This window comes from Mchenga conophoros, linkage group LG13 (assembly GCF_057382185.1).
Source record: "Mchenga conophoros isolate Kocher_MC1m ecotype Shallow Benthic linkage group LG13, M_conophoros_male_GT1.1, whole genome shotgun sequence".
In the NCBI taxonomy this organism is placed as follows: Eukaryota; Metazoa; Chordata; class Actinopteri; order Cichliformes; family Cichlidae; genus Mchenga; species Mchenga conophoros.
In genome coordinates, this window is record NC_140538.1 from 12,642,562 (window position 1) to 12,663,676 (window position 21,115).

Genomic DNA, 21,115 nt, shown 5'->3' on the forward strand with positions numbered 1-21,115 from the left:
TCACCCATCTACAGACCTTGATGACCTAGAGTTGCTAGTAGTGGTGATCAGTTAACACTGATCCTGAAAACCTTGCTCAAATCTTTTTCAAGGTTACAAGAGTCAGTGGCTCAGCAGATTCCTTATCCAGCCTGAGGGTCTCCCAGTGTATGCAACCGCACCATGGTGGAGAAAGTGAGATGGGCTATTATCGCCTCAGCATGTCTGTCGGATGTGCTGCTGTCCTCAGAAGCCCACCAGGGGGGGTGCTTCCTGTGGCCTCCAGTGCTCTCTCTCCAAGCTCAGGTTTATTGATGTTATATACAGTATGTTCAAGTTTGAAATCTTTTTTTGAGAACATGTTACATCGGACCACATTAAAGCTCTGTTTAGTTTGACATAATTTCAACAAGCAAATATCTCTAGACCTGAATCAAGATCTGTTGTTATTATTATTAGGCTACTGGGAGAAACAGTTAGTGTGGGTGACTTGCATAGCTGCAGCTATCCAGATTATCCACTGTCTATGCTATTGATATTCTGCCATTATGACCTTGATGAGCCTGCTTAAGCTCCCAGGGGCCCTGCTGTAATTAATGCCTGTTGTCCTTTTAGAAAGGAAAGAGCAGGAGGAGGTGGACTCTGACTTTGAGGTGCTGATGAAGTCAGCCCACAGCTATGCTGGTTCAAGAGATGAGCTCAACTATAAAGATCATAGTAACGACAAAACATCAAGACTGAAACAGCGGTAGGTGGTAGAGAAAGGAAAATGAAGAAAGTATGGAATGAGGGTCCATCTCCTTTAAAATTGAATGCAAAATAACACAATAACTGTGCTTTGCTGAAATTAATTTGCGTTTCTTTGTCTGTAAGGTTTATGCTGAAGAAGACCAAACCAGGCTTAGTCAGCAGTAACTCATCTGCACGGCTCCTCGAAGACGTTGTAGTCGACAAGGATAACTATGATCACCTTATCCAGAGCTCCAGAGTAAGGCTTTATCTTCTCGTCATCATGTGAAAATACACAATACAAAACTAATTGTAATGCAGTGTGCTTCACTTCTTTGCCAGCACGTATAATTACCTGCCGCAATAAAACTGTTGAATGCAAGATGCAAATACCAAACAGTGACACCAACTAACCTTTCTGTTTCAGTATTACTACTCAGTGCGGGTTCTTCCAGGCCAGGAGCCATTCAATGTGTGGGTAGGCTGGGTGACCTCTGACTTTCATCAGCATGACATGACATTTAACACTGACAATGTCCACACTGTGACTGTCACCCTTGGAGATGACAGTGGCAAAGTCCAGGAAAGGTTGGTGAACAACAAAACAGTTTTATTTAGTATTTTAGGTGACTGTATCAAGAATTTTGAATTTTGACTGAATAGAGTTGGGGTTTTTTTCATAATTATCCTTCATCTGCTGTAATTACTATATTTACTGCAGAGGTGTTATATTGCAGTGTGCTGTAAATTTCCATTAAACAGACAATACCCCTCTGTCTACATAGTGTAAAGCGGTCTAAATGCTATATGGTTTGTGCTGGAGAGGCAACAGGCCTGTCTCAGAGTCGGAGAAGCACAGGATTGGAAATTGGCTGTTTGATTGACACAACCACTGGTCTGCTTACATTTACCTCCAGTGGAGTGGAGATGGCCACTTTCTACCAAGTAGGTCACACAACAAACTGTGTGTTTTTTTTAATGTATTTTTTACTTTAATAAATTTAAGTTTTATGCATTATGTCTCATACTGTTCGATATAACGATATATATCGGATGACGATATCAAAACGTCTATCATTTCATATTACTCTATAGTTTGTTTCGTGATTTCGCAAAATAACCTGTTTACGGCAATATTTTTTCATCATTTTGATGGTCACTGTAATTTCTTAAAGTTCTCTCTTTCTCTTATGATTAAAATAAGCACACTACGGACGGACAAGCGACTGTTTTTATGCGTTGTTGTTAGCAACAACGACGGTAAAACCATCGCGTGGCTCCGCCGTCTGCTTGTTTATTTTCCACATAAACCTTTCACAATAAAGCTGAAGATCCTGTTGAGATTTTTCAAAATAAACTGAATCACGTGAAAGAGTACGCAGAATATTTACAGATGAGAAGCAAAAAAGAGCTGTCAGGTGCTAAAAAATAAACCTTAGACTCAAACGTTAGAACAGGCTTTTCCCCGCAGCACGCCGTGTAAATACTCACAAAGAAAATGTCTAAAAATGTAGTTTCATGCATTGGTCAAAACACTTGACTCCAGGTACACGACTAGCTAGAAAAAAAGACTTCACGCATATCGAGTTGCCCGAGATTTACAGAATTTACAGAAAATGTAACATTTTTGTGATATATATATCGTTGTCGGGACATGAGATTTTGGTCATATCGCACAGCCCTACTATGTATGTAACACTTGGGACTGAACTTGCCCATATGGAAAAGAAATAGTAAAAACATATATGATTTACTCATGAAAGTGGCCACTTTCTCATTACTTTCATATATTTTTTTTAGTAAGCATCCAAAACATACAAGTTTCATTATATAATCCTTCAAGGGATCTTATATGTGTTTTAACTCTTGTATGCTTTTCATACAAGTTTCACACAAGACAGATACAAACTTTATAAGATTTATATATATCTTTTCCATATGGGTGGGGCTGCTAATGTTATAATGTCAGTAACAGGCAAGTTGTTGGACTGCATTATTAAACTGAGCATAAACTGTTTCCCTGCAAATCAGGTGGAGGCAAGTACAAAGCTCTTTCCTGCTGTTTTTGTCAAACCCACCACCAAAAACATGTTTCAGTTTGAACTGGGACGCATCAAGGTAATTCAACTTTCATTATTAAACCTGGCTAAGATACTTTTTATTTTTTAAAGCAGGTTTTGCTTATTTTGTGGACAAATTTGAAGAGTAATAAATTACAACGCAAGATGTTAGCCTGAACTTCAGTTTGTTTTTCATACCATCCTAAAAGTATCATGTATGACATAATTTCCTTTATTTGTCTTCTTCTCGAATCCAGAATGTGATGCCACTGTCCTCAGGTTTGCTTCGGAGCCAGTCAAGGAATGTCACTCCTCAGTGTCCTCCTAGGGTTCAGGTCCAGTGGCTGAGGCCTGCTTCATGGACTAGAGTACCAGACAGAGCACTGAAAGTGTTGGTTGATCAACCAGATGAATGTCACGGCTGGAGAATTCAATGCCGTGAGCCCTTACAAGCCATGATCCTTCACATTCCTGATGAAAACAGGTTAAGAAGACAGGATTTGATCTTTTACAGATTTAAGAACAAAGAAATATTTTCAAGAAAATAAAGAAATTTTGTTCCAAATGATGTTGGTGCAAAAGCTTTAATTAGATTTAGGGTTAATAACAGTGAAGTTGCATTTGCTTTTTGATGCTATTCATGTAGGTGTGTTGACATTTTGGAACTGTCGGAGCTTGATGACCTCTTGACCTTTCACAACAATACCCTCCTGCTCTACTGCTCTTTATGTGCTCTTGGCAACACCAGAGTTTGCCATGCCCTCTGCAGTCATGTGGACCAGTCGCAGATTCTTTATGCTATTCAGGATCCCTACCTCCCTGGCCTGCTCCGGTCTGCATTTTATCAGCTGCTTTTTCAGGTGACTGCTTGTTGGAGGTTAGATAACATTAACTGACAAAAGAATAAGTACGTCCTGGTCTTTGGAGAATATCTGAATACATTTTATTGTTTTTGTCCTCAAGGTTTTCCTCAGCAGCTACACCACAGCCTGTCTTATGATGAACCATGAATACATAGTTCCTATGACTGACCAAACCAGAGAAATCACCCTTTATCCCAGTCCTATTAATGGTGGGGATAGACAACCTCCAGAGGGAATACCAAGTGCTAGCTGTAGCACATCCCTTAAACCTCAGATGCATTTTTCAACTCCTTGCTTTATCAGAAGCGATTGCAGAGAAGGAGCTAGTGCACTGGAAATAGCCTGCAAAGACAGCCCAGAAATCCCTCTGGACGTTTTAAAGAATCTTACCGTGGAGATGCTGACTGCTGCAGTTTGGGCTGTGGGTCAGGATGTAAGGGATCCTGCAGGAGGCAATTTCGAACTTTTGCTTGTTCCTTTATTAAGACTTTTCTACAGCCTCTTGGTTATGGGGGTGTGTAGGGATGAAGACTTAGGGAAGATTCTTAGACTCATGGAGCAAGGTGCATTTGCAAGGCCTGGAACACCCATAGGGAAGTTGGAAGAAGAAACTAGTGATGATGAAGAAGAGCAGAAAGGAGTGATCACTGAAGAAAGTTACACTGTTAAACAAGGACTTCTTCAAATGAAGCTTCCAGAAGCTGTCAAACTTGAGGTGAACCAATCTGCAAAAAAATGTTTTTTTTGATAATGCTCTTTCTTCTCTGTGGGTCACTGGGGATTAGCTTCATGTGCTGTGTTGTTTGAATCCTTTAAGTTTGTTTAAAATTAGCCATGAAGGACTGCTTTATTTCTTTTTCTAGCTCTGCCACTTGCTATCCTACCTGTGTGACTGCCAGGTTCGCCACAGGGTAGAAGCTGTGATTGCTTTCTCCGACAGCTTTGTTGGCCAGCTGCAGGAGAACCAGCGGTTTCGCTACAACCAGGTCATGCAGGCGCTCAACATGTCTGCTGCCCTCACTGCTCGCAAGACAAAGGAGTTCCGGTTACCACCACAGGAGCAGGTTGCACGATATGAATACTAACTAAAAGGATAAAGTTATAGCATTTGTTTTGCATTGGTTTATGTAATGTAGCTGTAACTCTGAAGAAAGCATGTAACACACACTTGCTGATTGTCTATAAATATTGTAATCTCTCACCTGACTAAAGATCAATATGCTGCTGACCTTCAGAGAAGATGCGCAGCAGGAGAACTCTCCGTGTCCAGTGGAAATCCAGGAGCTTCTTCAAGACTTCCATCACCTTCTCGAGACACACTGTGGTTGGAACACAGCTTATCTTTGACTGATTGAATTTTTATTGAGCTAGGGAATTATAAAAACGCTCCAAGAAAGCACTGATTAAATCCCATTTTATGCTGTTGTCATTCTACAGGCATTGATTTGGCCAGCACCTCAGAGGATGAAGAGGATGCAGAGATGTCTCTAAAAGAACGACTTCTCTGTCTTGTGGCGAGAGTCTTTGGCAGTAATAAGTCATCAATGGATATAGACGGGTGTTCTTCACATAGCCCCAGTGAATACAAGTTGTTTTTTCTTACTTTGCACATTTTGCTGTCCTGTTGCATTTTATCACCTTTATAAGTCATTTTATTTAACTGCACCTGTGATCACGCAGCATGTTTTTGGTTACTAACAAACCATACAAACATAATGTTGGTGAAGGAGATGTTATATTAGGCCATGCCTAGTTTTGATGTCATTACGCATAGAATGAATGTGTTGCATATAACTTAAGTGATAAGTAACTTATTGCTCAGTTGCTTCCTGTAGAAAGTAATTTGACACATAACTTAAATTACACCTGTTTTACCCTGTAATGTGGCGTGTTTGTGGCATTGTCACATAATTACCATTTAACTATATAAACCTCAAGTGTTTATGATGTTTAAGTATGAATACATAGCTGATAGCAAAGTTGAAAACCAGCTTCGTAAGACCTCTTCATAATCATCATCACAGCAATCTGGAAATATCTATCGTGTTTTCTACCACAATGTTGTCAGTTCTAGTTGAATTAAATAGAAAGGGTAGCTTGCCATCAAGAAATGCACTTTCTAGGTCTATAGCACATCCAGTTTAAACACAATAGAGAAAAAAAAACTAACCTGAAGAAAGTCACGAAAAACTATTATAAGCTGTTGATTGAGTCATTGATTGATGTTAGACTACGTTAAGTCTCAAAGCAAAGTTTACATCAAATAGGGTTTGTCTCTACAAAAATGTCAAACATCAAAGAAAAGGAAGGTTCATAAGTTTGACCATTTGGCTTGTAATTTAACATAAGCTGCATCAGAAAGGCCATTAACCATTACCACAACCACAAAATCTTAGAGATTAAACTGCTTCATTCATAATGCTGCCCAGTAACAGAATAGCCATTGGTAGCAGGAGGTAAACAGGCTCAAAGGAATTAAGCCAGGGAGACAGGAAGAGACCCTATGATGTGGAAACTTGAACCCTGGGAGCAGTCTGGTTTTAGCAGATTTTAAATTGGTTACAAACATTCCCAGCTAGAAATAAAGCCTACAGTTCTACAACGCTGATCGTTCATCGCTGCTTTTGTTTAGATCAAGCTCTGGATGTTTGGCTGAGGCTGGTTTACACTCTGCCTAAACATGAGTCTGGGTTCTGCTCTAGCTTTGTGTTATCTTTGCAGATGCTTGCAAAGAATTGTGTTATCAGCAGGTGTTTATAACCGAGATACAGTTTGCACTTTACCCACGGGTTTTTGTCCTTTAGTGCACAACAAATGAAAGAAGTGTTCATTTTTCCACTTCTAATAAGTTGTAGACTGCGCCACTGCTTTTCTCTCCTGCACGTGAACTGAAGTCCCCTGATTGCAGTGCAAGCGTGTCTGTCCACTATGCATATAACTGATGAATCTTTAGAACTCAAGTAAAAACATGACAAAACATGACAAAGTAAAACTATCACAGTACCCCAACACTGGCAATGCAATATTTACTGTAAGTGACATAATAACAAAATTGTTATTACCTAATAAATGACATTTCCAATGTGTTGCTATATCACACACATCAATTAATCAATTTGTCATTTAAACACAGATAATAGGATTTCGAGCCTGTCCTTTTATCTCTGCTTCTCACCTGGTGTTACTCTTTCAGAGTCCCTCAAAAAGATGATCTCTGAAACAATGGTGCACTGGGCTCAAGAAAGTGAGATTGAGGACCCTGAACTAGTCAGTGCTATCTTCTCATTGCTGCACCGCCAGTATCAGGGCCTCAGGGGCCTAATGGAAGGACCCTTATTCAAAGCTTATACCATCAAGCAGTCGTCACTGGAGGACACCATGGCACTCTTGTCCTCCTTGGGCCAAATCCGCTCCCTCCTCAGTGTTCGCATGGGGAAAGAGGAAGAGAGGTTGATGATCAGACGACTAGGGTAAGAATGATTAGTTGCTCTTGTATAATTTATTAGTGTCCAAGTTTCCATTACCATGTGGTGCCACAAGTTTTCTTACATTTTTGGTAACATCTACAGAGATATCATGAATAATAAAGTTTTCTACCAACATCCAAACCTAATGAGGGCATTGTCGATGCATGAGACTGTGATGGAGGTGATGGTCAATGTTCTTGGAGAAGGGCAAATAAAGGTGAGAAAATAGCTCAAATGTATAGAAATAATGTGGAGGAAAAACATGAAATCAAAGTTTAGATGTTTATTTTTAGTTTAAAGGTTGGAGTTCAAATTAATTTCTCTTGTGGCTAATTTGCATGATTCAGTCTAATCACTCAGCGTCTGCCCCTTTACAGTTTGCTTTCTCTGTGTGCTTGTTTTAATTTACTATTTCTAGGAGATTACCTTTCCTAAGATGGTTGCCAGCTGCTGTCGATTCCTGTGCTATTTTTGCCGTATCAGCCGACACAATCAGGGAGCCTTGTTTGACCACCTCAGCTACTTATTGGAAAACAGCAGTGTCGGGCTAGGTAAATGTCAGTTTCTCTGCTATATAATCTCACTGGTCTTTTGTAAAGACCAAACTTGAAACATTTTTGATTGTAGTTTACTGAAAATATATAGAAGTAAACTACACCGATATACATTATTGTGTTTTGCCCTTATACTAATAGCCTGGCATTATGGAGAGTTTGAGCCCATGTTTCAGTTGTTTTATGTTTTTTTGTTTTTGCAAAGCTTCACCGTCCATGCGTGGATCCACTCCTCTGGATGTGGCTGCAGCTTCAGTTATGGATAATAATGAATTGGCCTTATCACTGAGGGAATCAGACCTGGAGAAGGTAACTCTGTATTGACCAGAAATGTTACAGTCCATTAGTCATTCTGTAGACAGTATACTGGCTTCCTTCATGTCAATAATAATGTATAATTAATAAATATGATTCAAGGTGCAGGGGAAATGCAGCACTATATATAGACAGTGGAGCTTAAATATAATAAATATATTTATAATATTAAAGTTCAGTTTCTAAGAAAGCTATAATGTTAAGAAAGAGATTCAGCTTGAGCAAATAAGTACTTATTGCTGATAAATCTTATCTTTTTTCCAGGTGGTTCTGTGCCTTGCTGGCTGTGGTCTCCAGAGCTGTCCAATGCTAGTGGCAAAAGGTTATTGCGATATAGGGTGGAACCCTGTGGAGGGCGAGCGTTATCTGGATTTTCTACGTTTTGCTGTCTTCTGCAATGGTAAATTAAAGATTTAAGTTTTCATTTTTAGTATATTTGTTCATACTGTATTTTTTTTAAAATATGAAAACATGGACTAAAAGGTCACCCTGATATTTGCAACAAAGTTACACGTGAGTCGTTACATACATTTGGCTGGCTCGATTATGGTATTTGATCTGTCACACGAAAATTTTTAGCTTGCCAATTTAATAAAAAAAGTGCAAGCTTAATTAATACTAATAGAGTATACTGTATAATATACATTTAATTCTTATATACATTTCATTTGCAGAGCATGCAGGTCATTTATTGCTTCTGAAACTTAAAACACAGTGTTGATAGGAGCAAAATGCTAATTTAAAAAGGTACAAGAGGCTTCAACATGTCACGCTCCTAATTAAGCTGCAGTATTTGCACTAGAGGTAATTCACTCTGCTATTGATTTTCCTTAGTCTGAAGCGGTGCCCAAAAGTCATCTGTTCAAATTGCCCTTGAGGCTGTTGACAGTTCAGCCAAATGGCAATGGCTTTCTGTACCAAGTGCTCCTCAGTATTTACAGCTTCACCTCGTCTCTGTGCAGCACTTGAGTTGTGCAGTATATTGTTTTATATCACTCTACAGAAGATATATAACATTTTTATCCTCTAGCTGTTTAAATTGATCAGTTTTCTTTGTGAGAGTCTTTGTTAATATATTTATTGTTATGGCAGATATTGAAGAATAAAAATCAAAGCTGTGTGTTGATTGGTCACAGGTGAGAGTGTCGAGGAGAATGCTTATGTGGTGTTGAGGCTATTGATTCGTCGACCTGAGTGTTTTGGCCCTGCGCTGCGAGGTGATGGGGGAAATGGTCTCTTAGCAGCCATGGAAGAAGCCATCAAGATCTCTGAAGACCCTTCTATGGATGGCCCTTGTACCAATTATCATTCCAACAGAGCGCTGTCAGTATCAGATATATGCAGTCACATAATTAAAAAAAAAAAAAATTTAAAATGGACTTAGAAATATTGTAAATCCAGAATCAGTGGAAGTAACTGTAACAAGCAACAAAAGAATCTGAACACATTAGCTTCTATCTGTAGAGGCCACCAGTAATATATGTTGATAATCCGTGATAGATAATATCAGGTCATTGCAGGCTTTTGATTGTTATGATTGTGTCCTGTAATAGAGATGTTGTCCAAGACAGCGATGATGATGTCATTCACATGGGGCACGCCATCATGACCTTCTACTCAGCTCTTATTGACTTGCTCGGTCGCTGTGCTCCGGAGATGCATGTAAGTGTTCCCTTAGCTATCATCAGCTCTTCCACATCAATATCTACTCATGTCTCAACCAATAAAGCCTAATGAAGAGAGTCTGCAAACTTCTGTTAAAAGAATAAACATCAGACAAAAGTGTGCATTTTAGATGCTGCATTGCATTTTGCCTAATATTTATTATGTAACCCACACTTGGTCACAGGTTTTTTAATGTTTTAAAGATATTCTCAGACCTAGTTTGGACTTACTCTAATAGAGATTGTTGTCCCTTGTTGGCCAACATTCAGTATACTGCAATAAGCCATTAAAGACAGATTTACTGGTCAGGTCCTATTATTCATATTGATGATAGAGTACCCAGCCTTGATTTGGAAAACCCTCAACAGGGTGAATAAATGAAATGGTGAACATTGCATCAGCTCCTCGAGCCATCAGATTTTGAGCGTGTCTACCTGACTGAAAGTGTCTGAAAACATAGCGCCAAAGTGCACAGGTGAATTAAAAGAAGGGGACTTTTTGTGCATCAAAGGCACATTGATGTTCTTTAGATAAAGTACATTAAGATATTTAAATGCAATAATGTCAGTTTAACTGTATTTTTATATATTGACAGTGAATAACACCAGTAATTATTTTTTTATATTAAATACATGTTAATTTTGACTGAAAGGTGAATTTAAAAATAAAATCGAAAGTAACTCACAGGACGAGTCAGTATGAGGTTAAAAAACAGGTTATCATATGTTATGACACTGAAATTTTGTAACACTTATGACCAGTTATTTTATTAATTTGTATTGTGAAAGTTGTTGTTATTATGTCTTGAATGACTATTTTATTTTTGTACAGTTAATTCAAGGAGGCAAAGGAGAGGCAATCCGTATCAGGGCCATTCTGAGGTCTCTCATCCCTATTCAGGATCTTCAGGGAGTCATCAGCATCTCCTTTCAAATCCCTTCAGTCTCTAAAGGTTGAATAGGCCACATTGGCCAGACTTTGGCAGCTGTGGCTTTTTTCTAACTCATTAGACATTGATGCCTCACTCCACAATCGCTGTGGAAAAATAGTGGAGGTGGACGGAGGCAACTGAGGCTAAGCGCCTTATCAGATATTAGACAGTCCCAAACCATTCTTTCACACAGAGAGATGGGACCACATAGTTTTCACAGTAGATGTAAAGTACATAATATGTTAATATGACCTTGGTCATCAGATCTAATCTTGTCTTGCTTTTCCAGATGGTGCATTGGTTGAGCCTGACCTATCTACAGTGTTCTGCCCAGACCACAAAGCAGCAATGGTACTGTTCCTGGATCGGGTTTATGGTGTTGAGAGTCAGAGTTTTCTTCTCCACCTTCTAGAAGTTGGCTTTCTGCCTGACCTTCAGGCAGCTGTCTCTCTTGACACTGTAAGCTGAGAAATATTCATTTTTGTTTTCCATTAAACTCTATAACATCCACCACTTCTTATGTAATCTGGGGAAACTTCACACCCATAAGTTAAACCTCTTTTTTTCCCTTTGCAGGCTGACCTAGGATCCACTGATATGGCTCTGGCCGTCAATAGATACTTGTGTACTGCTGTTCTTCCCCTTCTCACCAAATATTCAGTTCTTTTCCATGATTTAGAGGACCACATCTTGCTGGTTGATTCTCTCATTCAGGCAGTCTACCGCCTCTCGAGGGCTCTTAGCTTGACCAAGGCTCAGAGAGACACTACAGAAGACTGTCTGTTGGCTTTGTGCAGGTAGGGTGTTCAGCTGGTATGAATGAAAAACAGAGGACAAGGTCAAAGAATGTGACAGTCTATATAATATGGCATTAAATGGGTGGGGTTCTCTGAATGAGAGCTATATATTTAGGGGAAGTGTTGTTCCTCCCTTGAGTATCATAATTCAATATTGCATTTTTCAGTTTTTGGGTCATTGAGGTTTATTTGCAACAGCATCCAAACTAGATTCACCTACATATCCGAAATAAATGGTTTGACAGCTGGTTTCACTATGTTTGGCTCTTAATTTCGGAATTATTACAACATTTCCTTCCTATATCCGCTGACATCAGTGTCAGGCTGCTGTTTGAAAAAATAGCAACAGCAAAATATTAACCAATCCAGATACAGCTTATTCCCACTCATTATATATAATGAATCACTGGGAATTCTCATTTTCCAAATCCAGATAATTGGCATATTAAATGAACAAGAGTGTGATGTTAATTATTGGATTTATTAACATTTTGCTAATGGCATTTTCTGAGTTATGTCATCCTTCTGAGATGTACTAATCAGTCAAAAATATCGTTGTGCGTGAGTGTGTGGATGTGTGTGTGTAGGGGAAGGGTTGTTGTGTTGGCTGATGTGGAATTAATCTGTTTATGTGACTAATTCTGCAACCCTTGGTCCTCAGTAAACTCCAGCCACCTATGATGCAGCCTCTCCTTCGTCGGCTTGTCTTTGATGTCCTTCATCTGACAGACCACAGCAAAATGCCTCTAAAGGTGGATAATTAAATTTGGGCTTGCCACACACTGAATATGAAAATAATTTTGTTAACTAATCACGACTTTCATCTATCAGCTCTTGACCAGTCACTATGAGCAAAGGTGGAAGTACTACTCCCAGTCTGGCAGGCAGGGTGAGCAGGGTTGTGCATCTGAAGAAGAACTCTACCTGTCTACAAAGTTGTTCTGGGGGGTGTTCAAGGCTTTAGCCAAGAAGGTAAACTAAACTGATTATGTGTGTTAGTTTTGACTTGAGCTTATAATTACTTTAAATTTGTACTTAAGCACAAAAATAATTGCATTAAATGTGGAAAAAAAGGTTTTCTTCAAACTAATTCATCTCATGATGTATCCTTCATCTTTTCTTGTCCTCCTTACGAAGAAAAATGGCAAAATACATTTCTCATGCGCTTCTTTAGTGTACTACGAGAGCCTGCATCGGGGAAGATGTAACACACTTGAGATAAGGTGTTAATTTTTCATTTCCTGGTATGAAACCTCCCACTCTTAAAGTGACTGTTTGGAAATGTGAACAGCATAATGTACGTAAAATATGTCTGCCAGACACTTACCTGAACGATGCAGAACGGGAAAACATCAAAAGAAATAAGTTGATGAGGTCAAACCACCCACACATGGAGCAGACATCAAACAGACTCAGAAGCAGAGCACAGTATTAGCACTGCACAGAATTATGAAGTTGTTTTTCGCTGAAATTACTACACAACAAAAGGCTTGTATATGTACAAATGTACATGCTTGGGTGTACAATATATCTCTTGCCCTGCTTATTGCACTTCTTGGTTGGGATTTTGATTGCTCGCGTTATGTGACACTGACAAATCTTTGCATATTAAAATGCTTTTTCAGGAGGAGTATGCAGTCATATGTTTACTTCCCAAGTAACTAAATCCATAACTTATTAAATTTTAATTGAATGAACTGTGTTAAATACAGGCTCTGAAATATATAGGTGGGTTTTTGGTTAACACGATTATTGCAGTTCATATAAAATTAGTTCTTCGCTGTCCTCCCATAACCTGATCTCCTGATGTAGTGTTCCCCTAAATGGCAATGAAAATAATAAGGAAGACGCTAGTATAAGGTGACATGCTGCGTGAGGAGCATGTCACGCAGCATCATTGTTTTTACTCTTTTTGATAGCTTGTCTTCTTGTCTAATTTGTTTTGTTTTTTATCTACTTTAAAGCCCCAGATACTTCAGTTATTGAGTCCGTGTGTGCAGTGCCTCTCTGCAGTGGCCATGGCCCTGCCTCCTGATCATATGGAACAAAACTGCTTGTCGCACATTGAGAAAATAACCTCCATCGATACAGACGGACACTTTGACCCCCAGCCTGTAGATACATCCAAGTAAGATACCCCAAGGATATTTTTGAATGACTGAAAAGAGAATCGTGTGAAAATGACCTGCCTAATCAGAAGTGTAACCTGTAATTTAGCAGACCAAGTGTTGTATTCTGTGAATATAAACAGTATGATTCGCAGAGATTAATGTGCAGTTTTAATCAAGGCTTAATAATGTATTTTTTCTGTCTCTGCATTAGTGTGTCAGTGCCAGAGAGGCTGGAGTTTGTTGTGAACAAGTATGCCGAGCATACTCATGAAAAGTGGTCACTGGAAAAGGTATCATATCCTGGTCTGGACTGACTGTCATCATAAGAATACCTTTGTACATATTTTTCTCTGCCTTGTCAAAACATCTCTCTATACTGAGTCCCTGATTTATTCTTCGTTTTTTGTTTAGTAAATCTGTGTGTTTTCTCTGCCAGTTTGTCAGTGGCTGGGTTCATGGAGAGCACCTATGTGAGAACACCAAAGTTCACCCTCGCCTCAAGCCGTACAGGGCTCTTGCTGAAAAGGTACAGATGAAGTAGTCAGTTTTTATGGCATGTGTGGATGTTCTTCAAGTGTTCTTCAGGAATGAAAGTGGTGATATCCTAGATGTACAGAGACAATTGCATACATACCAAATGTCAAGTAGTGATGAGTGATTTTCTTCACAGTCCAAACATAGTGTTACCCCCCCTTACCTGATGTAGAGGAGACTACAATTTATTCCTCACTTCCAGCATGAAGACATGTTTGAACAACTGATTTAGCCAGCTGTAATTATTGAACATAAGTGGCAGGATATCAGCTGAACACCTTTAGAATTATTAAGGCATAACATTTACTGTCTCTTTAATTTTTTTAACTTAACATACCTCACCTCGTGCTCCTATGCTCTTCACCTCCGGCCCTCGGTGCACAGTGGAGTTTTTCACTGGCAATGTGCCTGATGGAACAAATAGTTAAGGAGACGAGATAAATGACTGTCTTTGCAAATGCAGTCATGTGATGTTCTAATGTAAAGAAAACAGTTCAACAGTCAAAAATATCCTCTGATCAAATATGGTAGCTCGGCTGCACTCCTGCGTGGAGCGCAGCACACAGAAGTCCAGCCATGTGTGCGAACGCCCATGCATGCCCTGACATGTTTGTGCTGCACATGTCAATCATATGTGGAGGTGCAAAATTAAGTCTTTAAATAATCAAATTTATTAAAAATCTCATATTAATGAAAATATTATTTTAATACATCAGTGTGGACAATAAATAAAACGGATAAGCCGTCGCCGTTAAATTTAAACCATCCTCAATCCATGACATCATCGTCTGCTGGCACAACCCTAGTACATACTGTAAAATGCTAAAATTGTGCAACACACAGTGAGTCATAATCTTATGAGAAATCTCATTTACATATACAGTACTGTATATAAATCACATTAAAAGTGTTAATATTTTTTCAGAACAGTGTGATCTTCAAGTCTACTAAACATTTACTTTCAAGCATATTTGATCTGATTTTTAACCTTGACAGCTATGTGCAGTACCATTTGGACATCTTTTAGGACCACTGCCTGGTACTTGTAGGCTGGCTATATGCACTTATTGACAGGCTGTTACAAGTTCTTGAGCTATTTAAATAGTCTGCTGTCCCTTGATACCTGCTTTTTTTAGTTTTGCATTAAACCTTTTCTATATTTCTGATTTTCCAGGAGAAGGAGGCGTACCGCTGGGCCATCAAAGAGACAATAAAGACTATGCTTGCCTTTGGCTGGAACATAGAAAGGACCAAAGAAGGAGATGCTTTTAGCATGCATCCATGTACACGCAGGGTCTCTCAGTCTGGACAGGTATATGTGCTCATGTTCTGCTTGTTCTTGTTAAAGCAGCGTTGCTTACAAATAACTTTTTATTCCATTAATAAGACGTTTTTTTGTCCTAGCTGTCATTTGAAGGCGCATCAACCTTCAGCCCCAAACCTGTGGACATGAGCTGCATCACCTTATCATGGGACCAATGTGTAAGTTAAAGATTAGATATTAGAACTGGCAGTTGACATATTATTCAGTTATGTTAATTTTCTTCTTTCTTATCTCATCTTCAGGCCATGGCTGAACAGCTGGCTGAAAACTACCACAATGCCTGTGCTAAGATGAAGAAATTAGAACTTGAGAGTAAAGGTGGCATTAAGTGTTGATAATATCTAGTTAATCTCCTCTCTTTTCTCTTACTCTTATCTCATCCCCCTTCATTTTAGGAAGAGCTGAACAGCTAATAAAAGTGCTATGCATTTCACTCATATCTATTCTCAGGAGGAGGTAGCCATTCGCTGCTTGTACCTTATGATACCTTGAGTGCCAAAGAGAAGGCTAAATTCAGAGAAAGAGCTCAGGATGTCCTCAAGTTCCTTCAGCTCAATGGCTACACTGTGTGGAGGTGAGTACAGAATACGCTTATGATTACACTAGGGCGATGCAATTCAGTGTGAATGAGGTGCTCCATTTTCATGTCACAGTGGCATTTCTCCCTCACCGTTGATTAGAGGCACTGTAGCAGTCAGTCCACAGCCCTTTTTCTTTGTAATAATTTCCAGTACAGGTCACAACCAGAAATAACTCGATGTGTAAGATAAATGTATTACCTCTTTGTCATCCTGCTGCAACATTTGCATCTTTGAAATAAAAATCTTGAAATAAAAGAATTCTGTATTATTAAGTATTTATGATTAAAGTTCAGTCTTGCTTTTAGTAGTGGTGTTTCATAACTCATATCTGATTTCTTGTTCTAAAGAGATCGGAAGTCAGTGGAAATGGACTTTCCAGCCATAGCCAACTGCTTTGCATACACGCTGCTTCAGCGGCTCCTGTCTCACACTGAGGAGGCCCAAGAGAACCTTTTAAAGCTTGGTAAGATAATGTTGTATATTAAAAAGAAGATAAAAAAAAACATAAAAGATTTTTGCAATATACCGACATGTTAAAGAGAAGTTTTCACAGCACTATATGCTGTCCTGTGAAAAATAACTACACCTCATAACTTAATAGCTTGTCAAACCACTTTTGGCAACAATAACGGGAAGCCATCGTTTCTGGTATGACTTTATCAGTCTCTCGTGTCATTGTGGAGCAGTTTTGGTCCACTCTTTTTATGCCCTCACATACAGAGTTGCCTCCAGGATTTTTTCATAGGGGTGGCACACCAAAAACAGGATTTCTGGTTTAATTATGCTGTTTTCAAATATAGGTTACTTGAAAAATCTGGCAAAAAATTGAGAAAGAAAAGAATTATATGCCTAGTTAGTTTCCTGCTATTTAAGTTGAAAAAAGGTACTTATGAAAACCAAGCCACCACAGAATAGTTCAGCCTAGTTTGGGTATGTGAACCTATCTTTCTTACATGAAGGTGACATAGAAACACTTTTTTTTAAACTTATCTGTATTATCTTGACAGTTTTACCTTTCATTTTTCATTTTGTCTTTTTTTTCTTCAGAGGTGATGCAAGCCAGAGGACAGATGTCTAAGGGAGAGAGGGCTCCACACGAGCAACCAGTCATTTTTTTTCACAAGGTTTGCATCAACCAATCTGCATATTTAAACACAGTCAAAGTCTAGCATCTGATAAAATCTCTGACATTGATTTAACCCCCTTCCAATCTAATTCTGCCAGTGCTATTTTATTTCATCTCATTAACTTTTTTTTTTCTTATTTCATTTATGCCATCTAATTAGTTTTGTTTGATGGTTGCCATAGGCAACCCCTTTAAGTAAAACCCTTTGGGCTGTGTAATTTATTTAACCATTTTGGAAATCTACGTGGGCGTGTCAATTGCCATCAGGACATTGATTAAGGCTTCCTACACTGCTCTGGCTCTAAGGAGGTAGTAAATGAAAAGAGTTCGTTTTTCATCAATGGGACCTCCAGAGTCAGACCTTGTCAGCCAAGACTGTGAGCAGCCATGCCTCACATCTCTGCTTCTTTCACCTCCCACACAGCCCACTCTCACACAGCCACTCAAGTCTGTGTCTGTTTGGCTGTTCATCTGTCTGTGAATTGCCAGTTCATCATACTTTCTCTGCCTGTCATTAAAGTCATGTTAAAAAGGCACAAGGCTTTGCTCAGTCCCTGGAAGCTTTCTTTCCTTCTTTTTAAAGAAACTTCTAGTAATGATTACAGGGTGTTCAGACTTTTAGGCCGATCACATGGATGTTTACTTATCTAGTGTTGAACAAGAGTAGAGACACATATTTGATGTAACTGTGCAGCCACAGAAAGTTTTCTATTAAGTTTTGTCACTGTGTGGTTTCATGAGCAGAGGACCAAACAGGCAAACCGTGCATGTGATCTCATCAAGCACATACTGTTTAGAGGATATTTAAGGGGTTTGTTAGTTATAGATGTTGGTTTATGAAATGATTATTGACCTTTTCTCTGTTCAACAGGTTATCCTTCCTCTTTTGGAACAGTATGTTAAAAGCCACCGTCTATATTTCCTGTCTACTTCCTCGAGTGATAATAGAAGCCATGCCTCGAGAAAGGAAAAGGAGATGATTGCATGGTACAAAACAAAGTTTGCGTTCTTGTTTTTTATACTCTTATCTGATCATTTCTCAGCTATTTTGTGCATTTTTATTTATTTAAAGAAATATTTGAATTTTTTCAGAAAAAAGCTTCAATATATTCTGTCTTTTTATTTTGTGTCCTGCGATTTTCAATTCATCTTCTCTCATTACTTTCCTTGTGTTTTCTGTTTACATGTAGCCTCTTTTGTAAGCTTGCAGCGCTTGTAAGACACAGGATCTCAGTCTTTGGTAAGGATAGTGTGGACATCATAACATTTATTTGTTTATTAAGTGTTAATCTGTGCTTTAATCCTCATAATTCACATATAATGTGTGCATGTGTTTTTTCAGGAAGAGAAGCCTCGTCAGTTGCAAGCTCCCTCCACGTTTTGGCTCAGGCTCTTGATGCCAGGTAACTGGATGGCACTTTCACACTCTGCCAAAATCGATCTTCTCGCTCTGCCTGCAGTGGCATCAGCGTTGCACCACCATGTCTAAGGATGAGATGACTGATGTAATTGAGCCACTGATGCATTGATGCTATCTAATTGTGGTTGATATCACTTTTGCTCCCTGAGGACAATGCCTGTGAAGCAAGCACAGTAGTGCTGTGGCTCAGCAGAGGTTGATGCCATTCAGACTTGTCTGAGGGATAGATTAGCTGATAGATAACTGATTTAGTCCATTTAACTCCCAGCCAGAAGTGTCACAGTAGGAAACCTTCAGTGGATATTTCTCCTTTGCAATACTATAACAAAATAATGTAGAATATTTTTCAACTCAAATAATTTATTTTCCCACTTTTTCATTATAGGACTTTAATGAAGTCAGCACCAGAGTCTATTCAGACATCTCTGCATTCCTTTTTTAAGGCAGCGGCGTCTGATTTAGAGATGACTGTGGAAACTCTTTCTGAGAGCTTAGTTTCGCTGCCTCAGAGTAGGAGTCAGCTGGCAAGAGGAGTAGCCAAGGTTCTCAACTACACAACCTCCATCCTTCTCCCTACACTCACTTCTCTCTTCCTTCATCTTGGAAACCAGAACCATGGAGTAGATCTCCTGGGTAAGAACTACCATTATAGTGGTTAAGTAGGAATGCCATGTTATTGTATTATTTCATTTACATCCTAAAATGCATGCAGAAACATGCAGATGTCACTTGTTAAGATACATTTAGTTATCATCTCAGCATGACGAGAAACACACATACGTTTTCAGGTGTTGGATGCACAGCTGGTTTCCACACCCCTGAAATCACTTGGGTACACCCTCCCTTCAGCTTGAAACCAGCTCTCATTCAGTACCTCGGTCATGGCCACAAAGCAGCAGGAGCATACTGTCTCTCCCAATAATATCCCGACCTTTCACGAATCATTCATTACCTGAATCAGCAAGCATGCAGCTAATCCACCTCTCAGTGACTGAATGCTTTCGAAACTGTGGGTTCAGTGGTTGTTTGTGAAAGAAAACTTATGCATCACCTTGTTTTTTCAGCTGGTGGTATACAGGTATCCTGCTACAGGATCTTAAACAGCCTCTACGCTCTTGGAATCAGTAGCAGCATCTACATGGAGGGGTAATGCTTGATTTCAGATGTCTCCAAGATGATATCTTAAATAATTTTTGTGTAATGTACCTATATCTCATGATTGAAGTTATTATATTAACCACACAGTGTTGGTACAACATCAGGGTATTCAGGGTGTTATAAATGTTAAAGGCTACCAGATAGAAGAGGATGTTTAAACCTGAGATGCATAGAAAGCAGCTTTCAAGCAAACTTATGTTAGCAATCCCGATTTGTAATATTATATCGTACTTTAAAATTAGTCGATTATTCACCCATGCCTATATCCTGATATGCACAACTCATTCTATACAGGCATAGGTCAGCAGCAGGTGCTTGTCTGGCAGCCTTGACAGGAGCTTTACCCGTGTGTTTCCTGGAGCCCGATCTAAACCAAAACAACCCTTACTCCATCTACAATATGATGACTGCTACTCAGATAAATGGTATTATGCAGGCACATTTTATACCCTGTTATATTGTTATTCGCTGTCTCTTGGGAACCTTAAAAACCTTCCATCTTTGTTAGACCAGGGATTGCCAGATCAGGTGGAGGACATGTGTCCCCTCCTACCTTCTCTGGGACAGGCGCTGAGGGAAGTGGAGGAGCTGGCAGGTGCTGGAGCTCACCAGGCCCACTACATCCATGTTGCAGAGGTTACTTTGCCCATGCTGTGCAGTTACATTTCCCACTGGTGGAACTTGGGTCCTGAGGGCCAGCCAGAAAGGCCAGTGTGTACCTCTGTCGTTCCTAAGCATGCTAGTGACCTACTTGGCAACATCCTGTGTATCATCCACAATCATGTGGGTGCTAGCCAGGGTGACTGGATGAAACAGCTGGCAGGTACTTGTGTAGTGGACAATAGTGGCTTGTTGTTTAGATATACTTATTTCATATTAGTCAGTAATGCATATTTTCCAACATCTGTCATTTATATCTCTTAGTTTTTTCTCAGCCAGTCATATGTAAAGCCCATCCTGAGCTGTTAAAGAGCCACTTCCTGCCACTAATGGAGAAGCTGAGAAAGAGGACAGAATGTGTGTTGGTAGAGGAGGAGCAGATGAAAGCAGAAGGTGGGGATACCTCTGATGCGGAGTTGCAGATACAAGAAAAGTTCGCTATGCTGGTCCGAGACCTCTACGCCTTCTTTCCCCTCCTCATCCCATTTGTGGATTCTCATCGGTAAGACACTCGAAGGTGCTTGTATGTGGAGGAGCGGATACTTATTTTTCTAACGTTAGAAGTAACAGAAGTAATGTAAAGTATTTATAGACTCAATGAAAGGTGAAACTTATTTTGCTATTTTTTGTATCGACTTGAGCTCCACTTTAATTATTTCATGGCCCCTGAAGTTCCCTTTTGAACCACATTGTTATTTTGTAAAGACGGTAAAGAACAAATGTTGTTAAGAATTCAACAGCCAGTCGTTGATTTTTAACTGCAAAAAACTGAGAAGATGATACTGCGAGGTTATGTTAGTTATTATTTCAGGCATATGCTTTTGCTTTACAAATTCTGTGT

General features: G+C 39.3%; 1 protein-coding gene across 1 annotated transcript in view; it reads left to right on the plus strand.

The window, feature by feature from the left end:
- The window catches only part of ryr2b (ryanodine receptor 2b (cardiac)), an 84,870-nt gene that overhangs the window by 30,743 nt on the left and 33,012 nt on the right, over nt 1–21,115 (plus strand). The window contains exons 29-69 of the mRNA XM_085296510.1: nt 93–285; nt 595–727; nt 853–967; nt 1,136–1,296; nt 1,494–1,653; nt 2,740–2,826; nt 3,026–3,252; nt 3,415–3,628; nt 3,732–4,346; nt 4,495–4,695; nt 4,844–4,955; nt 5,069–5,209; nt 6,825–7,101; nt 7,201–7,315; nt 7,517–7,649; nt 7,858–7,961; nt 8,232–8,367; nt 9,104–9,290; nt 9,521–9,629; nt 10,464–10,584; nt 10,853–11,022; nt 11,140–11,360; nt 12,022–12,112; nt 12,192–12,332; nt 13,325–13,488; nt 13,683–13,761; nt 13,908–13,997; nt 15,180–15,317; nt 15,410–15,487; nt 15,572–15,647; nt 15,780–15,903; nt 16,258–16,373; nt 16,958–17,034; nt 17,908–18,023; nt 18,227–18,276; nt 18,379–18,439; nt 18,842–19,089; nt 19,521–19,602; nt 19,909–20,039; nt 20,123–20,437; nt 20,539–20,776. Coding sequence (XP_085152636.1) covers nt 93–285; nt 595–727; nt 853–967; nt 1,136–1,296; nt 1,494–1,653; nt 2,740–2,826; nt 3,026–3,252; nt 3,415–3,628; nt 3,732–4,346; nt 4,495–4,695; nt 4,844–4,955; nt 5,069–5,209; nt 6,825–7,101; nt 7,201–7,315; nt 7,517–7,649; nt 7,858–7,961; nt 8,232–8,367; nt 9,104–9,290; nt 9,521–9,629; nt 10,464–10,584; nt 10,853–11,022; nt 11,140–11,360; nt 12,022–12,112; nt 12,192–12,332; nt 13,325–13,488; nt 13,683–13,761; nt 13,908–13,997; nt 15,180–15,317; nt 15,410–15,487; nt 15,572–15,647; nt 15,780–15,903; nt 16,258–16,373; nt 16,958–17,034; nt 17,908–18,023; nt 18,227–18,276; nt 18,379–18,439; nt 18,842–19,089; nt 19,521–19,602; nt 19,909–20,039; nt 20,123–20,437; nt 20,539–20,776 — 6,347 coding nt within the window. The remainder of the gene's footprint in view (nt 1–92; nt 286–594; nt 728–852; nt 968–1,135; nt 1,297–1,493; nt 1,654–2,739; nt 2,827–3,025; nt 3,253–3,414; nt 3,629–3,731; nt 4,347–4,494; nt 4,696–4,843; nt 4,956–5,068; nt 5,210–6,824; nt 7,102–7,200; nt 7,316–7,516; nt 7,650–7,857; nt 7,962–8,231; nt 8,368–9,103; nt 9,291–9,520; nt 9,630–10,463; nt 10,585–10,852; nt 11,023–11,139; nt 11,361–12,021; nt 12,113–12,191; nt 12,333–13,324; nt 13,489–13,682; nt 13,762–13,907; nt 13,998–15,179; nt 15,318–15,409; nt 15,488–15,571; nt 15,648–15,779; nt 15,904–16,257; nt 16,374–16,957; nt 17,035–17,907; nt 18,024–18,226; nt 18,277–18,378; nt 18,440–18,841; nt 19,090–19,520; nt 19,603–19,908; nt 20,040–20,122; nt 20,438–20,538; nt 20,777–21,115) is intronic.